The sequence below is a fragment of the Anabas testudineus genome, chromosome 4 (assembly GCF_900324465.2).
Source record: "Anabas testudineus chromosome 4, fAnaTes1.2, whole genome shotgun sequence".
In the NCBI taxonomy this organism is placed as follows: Eukaryota; Metazoa; Chordata; class Actinopteri; order Anabantiformes; family Anabantidae; genus Anabas; species Anabas testudineus.
The window spans coordinates 16,115,470-16,133,948 of NC_046613.1; the positions used below are offsets into that span (position 1 = coordinate 16,115,470).

Here is an 18,479-nt window from a genome sequence, read left to right on the forward strand (position 1 = left end):
TAGTCTCACATGTTCAGTTTATTCTCCTACAAATTCAAATCAACGGTCGATCTAAGAATTCTATTATAATATATGAAAAACATTTTAAAATGCACTAACCAGTGTAGTGTCACTGTTGATTTGTGGGAATCATAACCATTTTACGCTCGCTGTTATAGCTGCATTTCAGTTTAAAAAAAGATTATGGATTCATAAGGTCACAGTTCAAGATTAATTATTAGAGGCTTTTACTTTTTCTTGTGTCATCATTAAAATGTCCTTCCATTGGTCAAATTTGATACATCTTCCCAAGTGTCTGTCAAGTTCTATCACTTCTTTGATCACAGGCACATTTGATTGCTCTAAATGTAATATAGATATAGTTGTAAATTTTTTGATACCGGTGTGTAATTTACTGCCCATTATCTTGTCCTTTGTGTGTGTGTGTGGTGCATACAACTTCCTGCTCACCTTGTAAGGCTTCTCCGTGTGCCCTTTGTTCTTTGGCTGCAACTATAAAGGAACCTCAGCACACAAACAAATGCTCCTGAGCTCACTTTGTTTTTAAATTCATGTAGTGTCGACAACATGGCCAGCAAACATAAGCTTATTTTTACTGGATTACTGCTTTTCATTTCAGTGCAGTGGACTCTGTGTGTTTCGGGTAAGGATCAGTTTCTCAACATGTTACTGTTAGGAATGTGCAGAAACTTAAAACTGCTTTTCAGGTGTCACATTTGAATTGCAACTGTCAAGGACAACACAAAGTCAATGGTAGACTTTTAATATGTATAATGTATAATAAGTAGTGTAGTAGTAGTAATAGTGTCAGTGATGATGTTTTACACCTGTTACTGCAGGCCACAGGTTCATGTAGACTTACAATAAAAGGTACATCTGGTGGTGGCTGTGAATCATATTATCTTTCTCCTGCTCATAGAGGAAGAACTTCATGCCAGTTACTGGAACTTAAAAGGTAGTCAGGCTCTTCATGCTGCCCTGAATGTCCAGCCTAATGTCCGCCAAGCTAAGAACGTTATCCTCTTTCTAGGGGACGGTGAGTATAAGAAAATACCTTTTTCTGCTACTGAAGGAAAGTTATCTTTCATATCAGTGTGTTTGTTCATTTGAGAAACTGTACTCTAAACCACCTGTGTGAATGTAATCAACTTACTTTCTAGCATATCCTGGACAAAAAGCTGATAGTTGCTGATGTTACATCTAAACTGTAGTCAAGACCTCAGACCCCATACACAGAAAATACCAACTACTGCTTCATTCTGTTTATTCCATTATTCAAGATTAGTATTTGGCAGCTCCACTACACAAGTTATAAATGAATAGATTAATTGTAGATTTACTGCAGCAGATTGCAACCCGACCCACGTGCATGTACATGCTTATAGCAGCACAGAGCAGCTGATAGCAGCGTACAGATTTTATCAGTGTTTGGGGTTGATCAGTAACATTTAATCGCCACATCAGATTAAAGTAAATCACCCAGTGGAAATAGATATGGTAAAATATAATTTATTCAGCATAAACTTTAACTACTGCAAGTAATTTGATATCCAAACCCAATCATTTGACAGACTTTTTGGACATTTTCAATTTAATCTAATGGTTAATTTAAGACCACAATGACTGAGAAATAATATACACAGAAAAATGATGGCATGAAATGTTTCTTACATAAATTAAAGGTGCAGAAATAAAAGAACTATTTCTTCACCATTACTGGTTGCAACTTGTCTTTCATCTTGGCTTTAAATTCCCACATCAGCTGACTATTCTGGCATAGGGCTGCCATTGTGCTCTGTGAACATGGATAGTTATCTAACACCCAGGTGTGTTTCCACCTGCTTCCAGGTATGGGGATACCAACAGTGACTGCTGCCCGGATCCTTAAAGGCCAGTTAGCAGGACAGTCTGGAGAAGAGACCAGTCTGGTCATGGATACCTTCCCTCATGTGGCTTTGTCTAAGGTCAGTCCACTGTGACCAGCACAGTCACAATTCTAAATGTGTATCTAAACTGTTAAAACGAGGATATCCCTGCTCTTGCTTTAAACACACACTTCACTGAGCTTAATTACTACTAACAACCCCTTGAAACTACATTAAAAATGTTTCTATCTTGAATATATTCTTGTATAATTTCACATATTTATTGCATTATCTTAAACTACAACCAAAGAATCCATAAAAGTCAGTAGATTTTTACTTTTGTCTGAATTTATACCTCAACACAGCTCATAGTGTAAATATTTTAATGCTGTCTTTATTGATGATGCTTCGCAAATATTTGTTCAACATCCTGGGACTTTTTTCAGTGTTAGCAACACTATAAAACATGCTGTTTACATATGTCACCACCACCTCTAAACCAATAAATCAAAACCAATCTAAACCAATAATATAATTATTTTTCCCCAAAAACCCAGCAGAGGGTTGATTTATAAAGTGAACTTTCAGTCAGGGAGTGAGCTGACATTTGTCAGTGTGATTTGAAACACTATAAAGCCAAAATCACATAGTGTGACATAGATGTTACCTTATGTAATGTCTGTAGAAATAACACTTTAGTACATAACTAATACATCAGCGACAGCACGTACTTATGTATGTGTGGTTAGCATGTTCTGCAGAAGCTGAAGAAAGACAGTCAGACTTTCAAGAGTTAAATTTGACTGTGCTGACATTTTAAGATTTAATTGGCAGTCATTATAATCATACCAAGATTAGCCTGTTATCAGTGTATCTTGGAACTGAGTAGTGTGTTTGGCTTGTTGGAACCTGATATTCCAGCCAATTAAATTCACAGGTCTTTTACAGTGCAGACAAGCACCAAAGACAACAACTACATTTTGCTAACTAGTCATAAAGTCAAGAGTGAGTTGAGGGCACATGCACATTCTCATCAAATGCAAGAATATAACTGTATTCTGCTCTAACCTTGCTCAGCCAACATTACAGTAACATATGCTAAATGCCTGCAATAAATGTTCATATTAATTGTATTTGACCCCTGCAGACATACAATGTGGACCAGCAGATGCCAGACAGCGCTGGCACAGCCACAGCATACTTATGTGGTGTGAAGGCCAACTATGGCACCCTGGGTGTCACTGCTGCTACTCCAAGGGGCAACTGTAAGGCTAGTGCCGGGAATGAAGTGAAATCTGTTCTGCACCGTGCCAAGATGGCAGGTAGGTATAAAGGTCCTCAAAGCATTACTTTATAGTGTTTTGATTCTGACTCTGAGTGTTATCCATTAGCAAAATATACCCAGTGTAGTTTGATTCTGTTTTCATGCTATGTTTGTGTTCTCCTTAATGAACATGTATAAATACAATAGGGATATACAGAATAACCCATGGAATTTGCACAATAAATAAAAACATGAATCATGTTTGGTTGTACTATACATATGTCATATCAACATGTAAAGTACAAAAAAAGCCACATTGTCACTATATTGATCATCTTTTTTTTTTTTAGGAAAATCCGTGGGAGTAGTCACTACAACCCGAGTCCAGCACGCCTCTCCTGGTGCAAGCTATGCTCACACTGCCAATCGAGACTGGTATGCTGACTCTGATCTCAGCTCCGAGGCTGTTGAAAATGGATGTCGTGACATTGCATACCAGCTGGTCCACAACACTGAGATAGATGTAAATATAATGGTTTTCTATTTAAAAACACATAGTTGGATAGTTTAGTGGTAACATTGCCCTCCATGCGGCAGACCAGGGTTTGAATCCTGGCAGTGTCCTACTTCCAGTAAGGGTGAGTTTTCTTTTACTCTTTTCTTCTGTTTTCTTCCAGGTCATTCTTGGTGGAGGTCGTCAGTACATGTTTCCCAAAAACATTCAGGACCCTGAGTATCCATCTTCGAAAGGATCCCGAAATGATGGACAAGATCTTGTTTCACAGTGGCATTCGACCAAAAAGGTAAATAATAGATTTAGAAGTGTCCTCATAAGGTTCAAGTTTGAGTGTGAATTAAGTCTATTTTCCATCTAGCTGGCACTTACATTTCTTAAATTATTATTATTAAAAAATGTGTGCAGTCCCTCCGCCAAACCATTCCAAAAACTTTATTTATTATTTGTCCACAGAATGCTAAATATGTTTGGAACAAAGCTGAGTTTGATGCTGTCAACCCTGCAAGTACAGACTTCCTGTTGGGTAAGAAGAAATATTAAATTCCCCACCAGATCTAACTTTACTGTGCAATAGTCATACAATATATCATACAATGTTCATAAGAAATATAAATCAATTAAATATCACATAACCTTTAATGTTATTTATAAATGACAAATATTTGGGGTTTTTGACATTAATCAGATGTTTTCTGTACTTTTAGGTCTATTTGAGCCCAAAGACTGCCGCTACGAGCTGGACCGTGATCCATCCATGGACCCGTCCCTTACAGAGATGGTGGAGAAAGCAATACAGATTCTCAGCAAGAATCCCAAGGGATATTTTCTCTTTGTGGAAGATAAGTGTAATAGTTTTATGCCAGACAACTGGCATTAAATATTTAATAATGGTAAACATTTTAAAATGATTTAAATTGTTCAAATGGAAAACCTTCATTGAGGTGGGTTTTTGAAGTTATTATAATGTCTTTCTCCTTTTCTTCATAAATGTTTTAATACAAAAAATAAATCATAGGACATAGACCTTTTCTAACTTGTCCTATGTTAAAATGGTTGGAAACCACCAAGTACAGCGTGCACCTGTGTGGTAAACACAGGTAGAGCTATTACTTTATTTACTACTGAGCAGTATGTGGAGATTAAATACACATAAACATTGTAGTAAAAGATCATCCAATGAAAATATTTGATTAAAGCTCAAACTACAGTGTATGACTAAAGGTACAGTACTTGGTATGTACTTCTTATGCTAATTAGTCTTTTTCTTCTTTTACTTTTTTTGGATTTTAAGGGGGAGAATTGACCATGGGCACCATGCAACTCAGGCAAAAAGAGCTCTTTATGAGGCCGTTGAGTTTGATCGGGCGATTGGTCGTGCTGCTGAAATCACCAGTGAGCTAGACACCCTGTCTGTGGTCACTGCTGACCATTCGCATGTCTTTGCATTTGGAGGAGGTTCTGCCAGAGGAAACTCCGTGTTGGGTATAATGTTCTTGTAGATTTTGAGAAAGCTGAGCTAAAAGAGGTTTTGTTATAAAACAGCAAATATCAGCTGATGATGCCAATTGGAACAAACCTGTTTGTGCTGTGATTTGCAGGGGTGTCCCGCTCAATAGCTGAAGACAAAAAGCGTTTCACCACTGCTGTGTATGGAAATGGACCAGGATACCAGATTGTCAATGGTAGTCGCCCAGATGTGAATGAGTCAATTTCATGTAAGTGTACATTCATGGTGTTCCTAGAGAAGACATAGCAATATAGCAGCTCCATCTTGTGGTGTAACAGGATGCCTACTGCAGAAACATATATAAGTTTAAAGAAGTTAATTTATCTTGTCACTGTCACATTTATGTCATGCAAACTGTTGTCTCTTCGCAAAAGTCAGCAACTAACTCTCTGTTTTGCTGAAATCTTATAGATAAAATATAGAAATTGTATCTTATATAGGAAATGTATAAAATAATAATTTAATAGTCAGCCATAAGGATGCAGCATTTTAGACCGGAGATTTATACATCATGTTTACATACATACACATTTTCCCATGACAACTAAAAACTGAAGAACTCTCTAATAACAATAACAATAACAAAGTGGTATCACTTTTATCTGCGTAGGATAATAAAATTATGAACGTAAGTGTTTGGTATTATCTACTGAAGATACAGATGACTGAAAACAAGTCTGTCTAAATAACCCCGTTTATTCCTTTTTTTAGGTCTAACTGACGTTAGGATCACAAAATGCTGCAATGATGCAATAGCCATGCAATAAATATGACCATGTCTTTCTCCAGCTCTGGTATAGCTAATCTATTGCTTTTGACCAATTCTTTTTCAGCGGGTAATGATTACCGTCAACAGGCTCCTGTCCCTCTTGATTCAGAGACCCACGGTATAGAGGATGTAGCCATTTTTGCTAAAGGTCCCATGTCACACCTTTTCCATGGAGTCCAGGAGCAGAGCTACATTGCCCACGTCATGGCTTATGCTGCCTGTGTGGAGCCCTATGAGGACTGCCAACTCCCCTCTCCAAACCATGCTGGAGTCATCCACCCAAATCTTCTGCTCCTCCTGTTGGGCCTGTTTATCCTCTCCTTTTGCTCTTTCTGAGATGACGGTCTCCTGGGAATTTATCTGTATACTCACATTTGTGCTAACAAATAAATTATACAGAAATTAAAACCCATATAATCATACAGCTTTGACATCACTGACATTCTCAGACATTAAATACTACCTAGAGCGATGGCACGTAGCATCTTGTTTATTTATATGACAATATAATTGTTAAACTACTTGTAATAAAAGACTGACTGATAATGGCTTTTCATGTGTCAACATGTCATTTGTATTGATTTTTAACCCAATCAGCTTTCCATATTATTTGAATTAGTTACCAAAGGTTTTGGGTACAATTACTAATACATCCCCATCTTCTCCAGCCTACCTGCATGTCGGTTGTTTTATTTCTACTCAGGTCCCCCTTTCACTTCACACATGGTCAAAGTGCAAAGGGCATGTTCTAACATGTTCTGTCACCCTCCCTGTGCTGTGTTGAAGTGTTTTGTCATTAGATTATTTTACATAAAATATGTTTTTATTATCTGTACAGTATTTATGTATGCATGAATCAACATAAAGTATTTGACCCTAAGCATTTAATGCATTGAATCTAGTCTATAATACATAATAAAGGAATCATTCTTACATTTTTTATTCAAACATGAGGTAAAAAAACCCTGATAAACGTCACAGTGGCAGCAGAGTCTTCCGTCTTACATTCATCTAATCTGATTGGTCTAAAGTAAAACATTGACACCAATTGTCCAATCAGAGGCGTCCATAGGCGGGACTTCCGCCTGACGTCACCAAAGAGGTGGGTTTGTTTGTTTGGAGGGAAGTTTAACCAAAACAGTCTTGCGGCTAAATTGAAAACAAAAACAACGACAATAAACAATCCATGTGTGTTTTAGAGTTTGAGGTTAACATCCCTGTAAGCGTTTGAGTGGTCCAACTAAGGATTGTTTGCTTGATAGTGCTTGATAGTAGTTTCTCAGACGCTGTTAGCCGCTAGCTAGCTAACGTTAACCTCGGATAAAAGTTACCCACGACCCCGCTGCACGGATCTGGTGTATGCACCGATCAGACGATGCCTAAAAACACGCTCGTAGATCATTTCTAAACGTACCACGCTGGCCATGGACCGAAAGACGAGGAGGCTGGAAAGTCAGCTGTGCAAAGCGGTGAAGGATGGAGAACCCAGGTAAAGCTCTGTCCACGTTTAGCTTTGTCCTGACATGACTTCTGAGGATACAGATGAAACAACAAGGTGGAAATTTGCACCTTAATCCTCCAGATTATGTTTCTGAAACTGGCGATTTAGTTATTTTTTAGTATTGTCTAAACTATAATGACCTACATCATATGTACTGCATAGACTGGAGCAATCTTTAAATCTACATATCGGTCCTTTAGTCTCCAAGCTCGGAGCTCCTGTCTGGTGATTATCCCACAGACCTGTGATCATGGTTGAACATGCACTGTTAAGAGTATTAGTCGTAGACTGTTCTACTAAACTTCTGGTCTTCTTGTGACTACTGTTAGCCTTCAAAGTGCAGTATGTGGATAATAGAGCTGCATTATGGGACATGTTCTGTGTTGTGTTGTGTTGTGTTGTGTTGGCACTGAGCCTTGTATTAGTCAGTGGTGTTGGATGTTAGGTCAGGGGTTAGGTTCAGAGTTCAGAGTTCAGTGTCTATCTTTCACTCTACTATGGGGTCTTGAGGTGTATAATGCATAAGTGGGCCTGCTGCTGCCCTCTAGCGGTAGAGGCATCACATGGCAGTGAGTGGTTGGTCGGCAGGTAGCCTAACTCTAGCAGCTGGTTATGTTAGCAGCTGGTTATCATAGCAGATAATTGTCCTAATAATTGTCCATTTGAACACATACTACCCTAGAGTTAGTCAAATAACATGAGTGATCCACGAACAGCAGCAGACTCTTTGGATGCTCTTTCAGTCCTTCGCTGCACTCAGCTTCCGCTCTTGCTTATTGTGGCGTCTGTATACTATTAGTTGGTCAAATGATGGAGCAAATGATTGCAGCTTAGTTAGATTGAGCTTATGAGGTTGTCTTGGCCAGTCAACACTTTCCACCTAAATAGCTTTATGGTTGCTGTGGTTGCTCTGATCATATGTTGCTGTCCAGCATTTTCATAGATGGTGATTTTTGTTTGCGTCAGATCAGATCTGATTCTGTTATGGTCTGAACAGCACACAGTTCCTTGATAAACATATAGAGGGATTGTGTCCATACTTAAATACTGCATTATATATTAAATGTACCCACAGTTCCTTATGTTTTTTTTTTTTTTTTAGAAACAACCAATGTGAAAGAAATTATGACCTGACTTTTATCATTTATGGCTTCAAAGACATAACGGGAAGATATAAGCTTCTCAAGGGTTACATTACACTTTACTGAGATTGGCTTCAACAGCAAGTTGAAGAAATACCCCTGGCAGTCTTAAAACCCACTATTTTGTATTTTACTATTTTGTTCAGCAGTTGTAGTGTGATTGTAATGAAACATGTTTGTGCTCTTGTTTTTATTACAATGTTACATGGCAGTGTACACTGCTTAATGCAAAATCTATCCATCTTCACTGACAGGTTGGTGCAGGTACTTCTTTCACAAGGTGCATCCCCTGACCTGGTCGGCAGTAAAGGGGTGGCTGCAATACACTTAGCTGTTGGCAAAGAGACTGAGAAGAACTCACGCTGCTTAAAAATGTTACTGCAACATGGAGCAGATCCCAATATCAGGTATGGTTAAAATAACTGCAAAGATACCACGTTTTAGAACCCAATTACTTCAATTGAGCTTTAAATATTGTTTGAGTGGTTCAATAAATCTGCGAGCGTACACAAAGTTTGTATAGACTTTTGAGAAACTTCAACATAGTTTTTGTGTCACGCAAAGTCTTCAGTGATGGATTCTCTTTTTATTATCTAGTTCCATTAGATAAGATGTTAAACATATGCACATGAGACACTATGGAAATTCGTTTAGCATATTGATAATGTCATTTTGTGTGTTCTTGTATTTCACCCAGGTCGTCAGAGGGCATGACTCCACTTCATATTGCTGCTGTTTGGGGATGTTATCAAAATCTGAAGATGCTCTTGATGAATGGAGGGGATCCAAACATTAAAGATAATGTAAGAATAGTTTTTAGTCATTTTACATAAGGGAAGTAGGCACTGGTGATGAAGCCTTAAAATTGCATCACCACATTTCAAAGACATTCATAAAAATGATACAATATGATAATGTTGAAAATAATCACTAAGCAACTGTACAGTAACAGAAAACGCTGCTTTGTGACTTTCTTCTTCTCCTGTTATTTCCTTCTTTTACGCAGGAAGGGAATACACCTGGGCAGCTTGCAGAGCAACAGGAGAATCGGAAATGTGCTCAACTTCTCCAGGAACACCAGGCCAGTTCAGTGGATACAGAAGATGATGATCTGCCTCAATTCCAATACTGTAAGATAGTCACTTGGAAATCATTAGTCCAACTGCTGTGAACCTTAGCACTGGCATTACAGTAACAGTTACTCAGATGCATTTAATATTGTAATATAATGCCCTTATTAATATAATAGTTATTACATTTGTTTACATTTTCAGAGTGGTCCTAATCACATACAGTATATTAGACTGAAAACCTTATATAGTGTAGGGAACCAACTTTTTTTTTAAATATATAAATAGAAATTAATAAATAAATAAAAATAGTGGCTGGATGGTGTAGTGGTAACATCGCTGCCCTTCATGTGGCCTGCTTACCACCTTGAGTCTATAGGTAAGACCTCCTTATGCTTGTACCTTTGGATAAAAGCGTCTGCTAAATGACTATAAATAAATAAATAAGTACTTTTTCACCATCTGCAGGAAATGTATCAATTTATATTATTTATTTATTTATATTTCTTTTTTTTTTCCCACAGCTGTATATTCAGACCAAACGGACACATCCACCTATCCTGAATCAGACTACAGCTTCAGTTCCCACTCGTCTAGGATAAGTGACTTTGGTGAAGCCCCATGGAGCAGCACAAGGCGTTCATCATTTTTCAACCTGTCTAATATTAATGGAAGGCCAAGCAGCAGAGGAATATCCCATAACAGACTTTTTGATATGGATACTAAAAGACATCAGAGCCAGGACTGGAACAATTCCTCCTCACACTGGGCATCTGAAGGTCCCTCAATACTATCAAGCACTCGCCTCTCTGCGGTGGGACCTGCAATTTCAATGCCAATTCTGAAGGAGGATGATTTATTCATGACTGATGGTGTTTGCCCATCAAAAGCAAACGGAGAAGCTGCTACAACCGAGTGGAGTATATCTCCCTCCAGAAGAGACACTCTCCCAGCATTTCCCTTAAGGCGAGCAAGTCGCAAGAGTGTGAGCTTCAAGGATGTAGATGAATATTTCCCTGTTTTCAGTCCTGAATCTCCCAAACAGCAGCCTGCTGTTAATGGCAGCCAGTGCACCGGCAGCCTACCTTTTGACCTTTCCGAGTACTCTGACTTTCTGGATTCAGAACGAATGGCCACTATTTTACACAAGCAGGGCATTGATGTTACATCACCAGATCACGTTTACGTTTTCTGCAGGGAGAGCAGCACAAGCACGGAAGAGGATATGGAGAAAACAGTCATCAGTCACTGCGCTTTGGAAGAAAGTGACGATGAGCAAAAGGGCGAAAATGTGAAAGAGGCTCAGGTGAATGTACCTGGACAGCCAGTACGTTCATGTGAGGGCAGCAGTGGCAGCGAGACCACCAGCAGTCATTACAGTAGCTGTGAGAGCGACCACTACACCAGTGCTCTGGAAGCTAGCGTACCCCCCAGACATGTGTTACTCTCCTTGGCAAAGAAGGGTTCTGTTGAGGCAGAATCTGCAAATAAAACACCAGACTCTCCAGACTCTGATTCCAGATTCTCAAGGCAAGATAAAAACGTTCCACCAGTTCAAACTGAGTCACAGATAGATTTAAAACCTGAAACCACAGAGCATTTACCAAGTATGCTTGATAAACTGGCCTTGTCTGAAGGTCATGATGATTTTGACGTTTGCACTGGGCCTTTTGTGGACAACAAGAATGAAGACTGTGTTGACAAGCCAGTGGCAGACACCAGAAGTGATGGTGGGGTTAACTCAGTAAAGGAAAATGCTGACCTCCCATTCACACCAAGTCCTTTTGTAACTGGAAGGACACGCTCAAGGTTGAGTCGCTGCTCTCTGAGAACAAGCAGAACACCTGAAAGCCTCCTCTTCACTTCTTCTCTGTTTGAGGAGACCCTACCCACCCCTGTTCGAACGCGGCGCCAGACACCCAGGGACCAGAGCAGTGAAAATCAATACAATTCACCACACACACCTTATTATACGCCATCCTATCCAGAGAGTTGCACTGGAGGAGGCCTTTCGACTGGGCATGATCTGAACACGCAGTCCAGCACCCTGACAGCTGGTTCAAGTGTTAGCAACAGCCAAGCCGATACCCTCATCCTTTCTAAGAGCATAAGCGATACGGCCACTGAATCACAGACACTATCTGACACAGTCATATTGGAGAAAGACAATGACAACAACACTTCAGTAGACGCTTATGAAAGAAACCTTAGAGAGGTTATACTTGCTATCCAAGGCCAAGATGGGGGTCACGCTGAAGACGGGGATTTCCTGACAGATGATCTAACAAGTACCGATGACACATCAGCAAAGAGAAATGCCAACGATGCTCCTGGGGTGTGTGGAGGTGACAGCCTTAAAAACGACGACGGTTGGATCACAGAGGACTGTAGCTCTCAGCCGGACTCGGTGTCATCTTCGTCCAGCTCCAGCTACTTTTCCCCAAGGAGGTCCAGGGAAGACTCTGACCTCCCTTGCACCCCGGGCACTGGATGCACCCCAAGATACAGCATGAGCAGGCTGTCGGGCTGCCACAGGCCGCAGCACTTGGCTAACCTGTCCTACACACCCGGAGGGCGTCCGCTCATTCAGGATCTAGATGAACCAGTGGAGTACCTCTACACTGATATCGAACAGGGCCACAAGTTGATCGAGACCCACGTCCCGCCTACAGCCAACACTTCACTCAGCTCTACTATGAGTACCACCAGCAGCGAGGAGACCATTCTTTACGACTGGCGATCCATGCAGACGGACACGATGAGCAACAGAGAAAAGGAGAACCAGAAACCTCAGATGCTACTACAGAAAGAGACGAAGGATGAGGATGGGGACCGTGTGTTGCCAGAGATCAAGGGGATAACTGACAAGGAGCTGAGATTGAAGCTAATTGAACTGGGGGAGAATCCAGGTCCTATAAACAGCCGTACCAGGGCCACCTACATGCGAAGGCTCTGCCGCCTATTGCAGGAGTCAAACTCCCACAAATCAGCACATCACCACAAGCATTTAGATCAGCCCCAGACAGGTAACACTTTATTTGCAGTTCTCGCTTATTATTTACCCAACCTGAGCTGTAATAGATAATGATAGCTAATAATTTAGATTGTAAGATGATAAATCAAAATGTGTTTTTTTATTATTAATGCATACTTATGTCACCATTGAAATGAATTATTGTCCTATGAATTACAATTGTACATGTATGTTGCATGTAGTTCACTGTAATAACTCATCTACTGAGGCTCTGCTACTCTTTGTGGGATTTGGTCACTCAGTGGGTTAGATTAGAACTGCTAAATGAATGAGTCTCGCTCATCGCCACTTTCACTGATGCCGTATGTTTTGTTTTGGTTTATGTTTTTTTTTTTCTGTAGATAGAAGTTATAGTCCTGAATTGTGTCGGGCCCTGCAGACCTTTGAACTGCCTGATTGCCAGGCCGACGAGCAGGCTCTGTGTCAGCAGTTTGACCAACCAGATCAGAACAGAAAGTGGAGGGAGGGCATCATCAAGTCCAGCTTCAACTATCTGCTGCTCGACCCAAGGTTTGCTTTGTTTTGTGTTAGTCTGTGTTTTATTTTTCACCTATCTTTCACTTTCACCCAAAGAGTTTATATTCACTGCTACAGAATTAGCCTAACAACAGAAAGAATCCAGCAAAGCATTTTAGCTGGGATTTGCTGAATTGATAAGTTTCTCTGCAAATATGTGTTTATGAATATTGCCTTATCATCATGTCACTGTCATAATTATGTTTTTTTTTCAATGTTAAGAAAATCAGTGTTTGTTTTACATCTCTAGCACTGACTTGTCCTCATTAAGTTTCAACTACTTGCAACCTTTTTTTCTTCTCTGTCAGAGTGACGAAAAACCTCCCGTTCCGCAGTCACACCATGACCCCACAGGAGTGTTTCCAGACATTTATCCATGCTATATTTTATGTGGGCAAAGGAAAACGCTCCCGTCCGTATAGCCACCTGTATGAGGCTTTAGAGTACTACAAAGGGGACAAGACCTCCAAGGTAGCTCAACATGAACCAATCCCACTTAGTTAACTCTCCAGTAATTAAATCAAAGTAATTCAGATGTAAAATATATGAATAACACACAGGTTGTTTCTTCTCTACGACAGAAACTGTGTCCCAAAGTGCAGCACATCCTTCAGGTGTGGGAAGCTGGGCTGGGTGTCATCTCTCTGCATTGTTTCCAGAACGTCATTCCAGTGGAGGCTTACACGCGAGAAGCTAGTATGGTGGAGGCCGTTGGTAAGTATGAGGAGTGGGAACCTCATCAGTACTTATATCTGAACTGGCAGTCAGTGATGTAATCCCCAGGAGAAACTCTGGTTTGAATACTTGAATTTTTCACTTTTAAAATCATCCTCAGGGCTTATTTTATTAAAATGATTAGCTCACTATTGCTCATACATGAAAGATGTAATGTGACAGAAGTAGGGGGGGGGTCTGAATGACTGCTGGACTGTATAAATTTAAACAGATGAGAACCATGTAGCAGAGGGGTGTGAGAGACAGAGGGCGCTTCTAGGAGAGACAATAGGATGATTACCAAAATTATGCTGTTTAAATCCATTTAACAGTTCACTAAAAAATGAAGAATACAGTACACACAGAAATACAATAGTAGTTCACACCAAATCTTTTACTCATTCTACTGTACATTATATTATTTTATAGAACATAACAATGAAAGAAATGAAGAGAAAAAAAAAACAACAGAAAAAGACAAATTCACTGTTGGTTAAGTGACATTTATGTATCTACAGCTGTTTTATACATTTACACCAAAACTTTAATCCTCCATTCAAATCCCAGGCTTGAAGATGCTCACCAATCAGAAGCGAGGGGATTTCTATGGGGTGGCGTCCAACTGGCAGGTGAAGCGAAAACGAGAGCTCGGTGTCCATCTGCTTTATCGGGCCATGCAGATCTTCCTAGCCGAGGGTGAGAGACAGCTCCGACCAGCAGACATCAGACAGTAGCTACCCACTGGAATGGGCTTTTCAGGCACCTTTGAACTGTTTTGTACTAAAATGTTGGTGGATGAACTCTGATCACACCCCAAACCCCGACATCTGTAGGGAATATTTACATCCTCTCAGGCTGTTTTTTTTATTTTGAAATTCTTCACATGAAGACCACTTTTGTAATCATGTTCATATCAACGCTGCTTGATTTCTGTTTAGCATTAATTTCTTTGTGTATATTTGGAGACGCAAATCCTCAACACATTAAGAATTTGCCCAGAGGTGACAAAAATGTAGAACAAAATAATTGTGTTTTTAAAAAAAGGAAATGAACATGAGAAGAATTGTACAGTAACAGCATGTCAGGACAAATGAGAAGGATGAGTTCATTACTGTTTATTAGTTTTTTTATTTTTTGAGACATCTTGTTAGACTTCCATAGTGCATTTTGAAACTGATCAGCAACCAAATTCAAACGTTGTGTAGCTTAGTAGTAGCTGGTACCACACATATAAACATGTTAATGTATGACATTAAAATAGGAAACCTGGTAGTATGATAAAATTCAGAACTTTCAATCAAGAGGTTTAGAAACGTGTTTGTTAAATGTGATACTTTTTCTTTACATGGTTGTATTCTCTATCTGATTTGTTGTGCCAAACTTATGACACACTAGCATCTGATAGTTACTGGTGTTTTTATGTGTACTATTCAGTATCAGGTGGAACCAGGAGCTTAAGATTGTTGCACTTAAACTGTTTAGATTAGCAGCCTGCTCAGGTTGATAGGGCTAGTTTGTGTTATTTGACCTGTTGTAGTGGCCTGTGTGGGATATTCACACTGAGGTCTTTCATGAGATTCAGTTTATCAGTTCAAATTGGCTCACAGTTCCATGTTTAAAACACAACATGACCAGGGTGGTTCACAACCATCATCTCCTCAGGGTTTAAAATGCTTAAAAAAACTAACTCTTTTTCCAAAAAACAAAACAAAACATTAACCTTTTCTTTGTCAAAATGTCATTAAACGTTAAAACTATATCACTAACACATTGATTAGCCGATGTTGTCATGGCTCTTAAATGTAACCCTCTTTTGTGTCTTAACTTTCTGACCACACCAGTCCGTAGTAAGAAATACATGTAATAACTTCTGCTGACATGTCATGAACTAATCATTTATTATTATCACACTAACTTTTATTTTTACTCTATCCTTGATGTCCCTCTAGTGGACAAAGAAAGTCATTAATTTTGCTCCCAAGTGTAAGTGTAATGCTCCTGATGAAGGAGCTGCACTTCATTCACTATGAGTCATTAAAGTTAGCGTTTGATGTTAATATTTCATGCACTTATTTTAAGCAGACCCATTGGGTTGTTTTCTAAAATCAAAACCCCTATTTAACAAAATAATTAAGAACAAATTCATTTTCACTCAATATATATTTCAATATGTTGAAATCACTGAAAATCAATCAGTCTTTAATAATGTTTACCACTTTGCCAACCAGAGGTGGCGTTCCCTCCCTCCAACAAAACGTCATTAAGGCATTAACAGAAATTGCTTTGCAATGAGTTTTTCTAGTTTTACAGAACAGCATGTCTAATTTAGGAACAATGGGGTTCAATTACTGTTATCATGACTCATTCATAGATGCAGCTTCCTGGTAGTGGTTAGCCAATATTTTCTTACAAGCATCATCATGGTTTATGCAATAAACACACTGTTGTCTACTATTCGTATCTAGTGTCACCCCCGAGGCTATGTGACCTGACATTTTACACTTTAGCTTCCTCTGATAATGGGAAAATGTGCAAAATAAATACAGTAAATTAAAAGTATTTAACAGAACTGTAATAGAGCACGCTTCCACTGCTGTATTACAGAGGCATTATGAAAGCTTAATTTTATAGTTATAACCCATGCTGTACATAAATGAAACCAAGACACCATGCAAAGAGGGGTTTTCCAGTTGCACTAGTGCAGCATGTAATGTTCTTTATTTTTGCTGGTCAAGCAGTGAGTTAACAGTCTTCACTTCTTCATTTGATTATTGTGCAGGAGCTTTTCTGACTGGGTTGAACATGTAGCATGTAACAGACTGTAAAAGCCAGTTTTGTCAGGACGGGTTTGACGAAGTCCCTTTTAACATGTAGAAATAAACTTTACTTATATTATTTGCAACCCTATAATGCAGCAGTAGATGGCCACTGAGCTTTGACAGAATACAAATAATTAAAATAAAATTTACTAGAATTAGAAATAGTCTGAAACTGTAGTTTACAAATGATGTGGCTGATTAAGTAGCTGCTAGTTAAGCAGCTGGCTTTAAACAATTTAATATTTATTCTGCACCAACATTACGTCCCTCATTTTTAGCTCAAATGAAAACAAAATAATAAAATAAATAAAATCCATGTTACATAGAGTGAGAGAGAATATGATTATTGTCAGTAGCCACGTCTAAACAGATGTGTGAATTCCAGTGGAGTTAAAAGGAGAATGTTAAGGTCATCATTTTGTTGTCAACTGTTGTTTTGATTTTAACGTGAGAAACCGCTCAGTACCGCAGCAGCAGTTTTGCCGACTGCCTTGTGGCTTGTTGGGACTGATTACGTGCGTATTTACGTCACAACAATGCTGTTATCTTTATATAATGTGCGTGACATGATCACATCCGCTCAAAATGTTTTTACCAACAGCTTATATAATAATTATATGTCCAAATAATGTGGAATAAATCATTTACAGCATCTTTATATTTTACCTAACATAGAATATTCCTAAAAAAAAGCATCATACAACAATCTTTTAAAGTTTCTTGCTGTATAATTTGAGTTTAACGGGTGTTTATAAAACATTGTATGATTAATAAGTAGAAGCCAAAGATGAGAGCTGTAGCTAATAATTACATCTATAGTCACAGTAGCATTTATCTATTGCAGATTGTTTTAAATTTTAAAAGAAAATGTTGACTCTAATAAATCCAACTACTTCCTAAATAAAGAAAGATCCACTACATCAGTGAGGGCTCAACTTGTAACCACTTATTTATTTGAGAAACTACATCAAACCACCCAGTAACAGAATAAATATATAAAAAGAAAGCACATAACACAAGCAGCTTTGTTCTCACAGATTTTATTCATCAGTTTAAAAGATAAAGCTTTTTTTGAAGTGCATCTGTTCATATTTAACATATTCTTGCTGTTTATTTTTCATGCAACAACTAAATCATTTTCCAAACCCTAAATGCAACACAAGCTGTTCATGCCTTGTATATTTTTTCCTTAAAAGGTCATTTTATCCACCTATCTCTCGCATCTTCTTTCTTCTTTCTTCTTCTGCTGCAGTAGCCAGATTTGGACCCCTCCACCCCAGCAAGCGTGATCGACACGCAAACGTCACCGCCTGTCAATTCACGCTGCTTTGTGCGCCCGTTGTTGGTGGGAGGCAAAGGGGGTGAGACACACAGTGAAATAAATAATGCCATCATCAGCATATCGTTACGCCGTTCCTCGTGACGGGCGGATGAAATCTGGGACACAGTTGCATTCATCGTTCAGTGAGCTCTTCCACACAGTTAAACCCACCGACAGCAATGAATGTTGATTGTGACCTTTGCTGTGCTTTAGAAACTGGAAACCTTTTTTAGTTTGTTCTTTGCTCTCCGTATGTTTGTTAAAGGAGTCACTGGCCGTGCCTGTGTGCAGGCTTCTGCATGTGTTTGACTCCTTTTTTCCTTCTTTTTGGATACACTGAGTGACAAAGGCTGGCCACAGGGTACAATCAACGGTCGATGGTTTTTTCAATTTAGCTCAAACTCACCGACAGCGTTGAATGTTCACTGGGGCGAGCACAG

The 18,479-nt window shown here is 39.1% G+C and overlaps 2 protein-coding genes across 2 annotated transcripts; both read left to right on the forward strand.

Annotated features, from left to right (window-relative positions):
• Positions 1–542: 542 nt before the first annotated feature.
• Positions 543–6,452, forward strand: alpi.2 (alkaline phosphatase, intestinal, tandem duplicate 2). The gene is made up of 11 exons (XM_026345866.1): positions 543–643; positions 920–1,036; positions 1,849–1,964; positions 3,013–3,187; positions 3,480–3,652; positions 3,807–3,932; positions 4,100–4,169; positions 4,351–4,489; positions 4,938–5,128; positions 5,245–5,361; positions 5,987–6,452. The coding sequence occupies exons 1-11, from the start codon at positions 568–570 to the stop codon at positions 6,256–6,258; spliced, it is 1,572 nt and encodes a 523-aa protein (XP_026201651.1). The 5' UTR covers positions 543–567; the 3' UTR covers positions 6,259–6,452.
• Positions 6,453–7,050: 598 nt separating this feature from the next.
• ankle1 (ankyrin repeat and LEM domain containing 1) lies at positions 7,051–16,415 on the forward strand. The gene is made up of 9 exons (XM_026343201.1): positions 7,051–7,411; positions 8,820–8,972; positions 9,263–9,368; positions 9,572–9,695; positions 10,160–12,661; positions 13,011–13,179; positions 13,494–13,656; positions 13,767–13,899; positions 14,467–16,415. The coding sequence occupies exons 1-9, from the start codon at positions 7,347–7,349 to the stop codon at positions 14,631–14,633; spliced, it is 3,582 nt and encodes a 1,193-aa protein (XP_026198986.1). The 5' UTR covers positions 7,051–7,346; the 3' UTR covers positions 14,634–16,415.
• The last annotated feature ends 2,064 nt before the right edge of the window (positions 16,416–18,479 follow it).

What these genes read in the sequence shown, in the direction of transcription:
- alpi.2 (XM_026345866.1), top strand. Translation starts at nt 568, where the DNA reads ATGGCCAGCAAACATAAGCTTATTTTTACTGGATTACTGCTTTTCATT. An exon ending in GCACCGTGCCAAGATGGCAG is followed by an intron (nt 3,188 to 3,479) that starts GTAGGTATAAAG and finishes TTTTTTTTTTAG; the next exon opens with GAAAATCCGTGGGAGTAGTC. An exon ending in AAGTACAGACTTCCTGTTGG is followed by an intron (nt 4,170 to 4,350) that starts GTAAGAAGAAAT and finishes CTGTACTTTTAG; the next exon opens with GTCTATTTGAGCCCAAAGAC.
- ankle1 (XM_026343201.1), top strand. Translation starts at nt 7,347, where the DNA reads ATGGACCGAAAGACGAGGAGGCTGGAAAGTCAGCTGTGCAAAGCGGTG. An exon ending in TTTAGATCAGCCCCAGACAG is followed by an intron (nt 12,662 to 13,010) that starts GTAACACTTTAT and finishes TTTTTTCTGTAG; the next exon opens with ATAGAAGTTATAGTCCTGAA. An exon ending in TAGTATGGTGGAGGCCGTTG is followed by an intron (nt 13,900 to 14,466) that starts GTAAGTATGAGG and finishes TTCAAATCCCAG; the next exon opens with GCTTGAAGATGCTCACCAAT.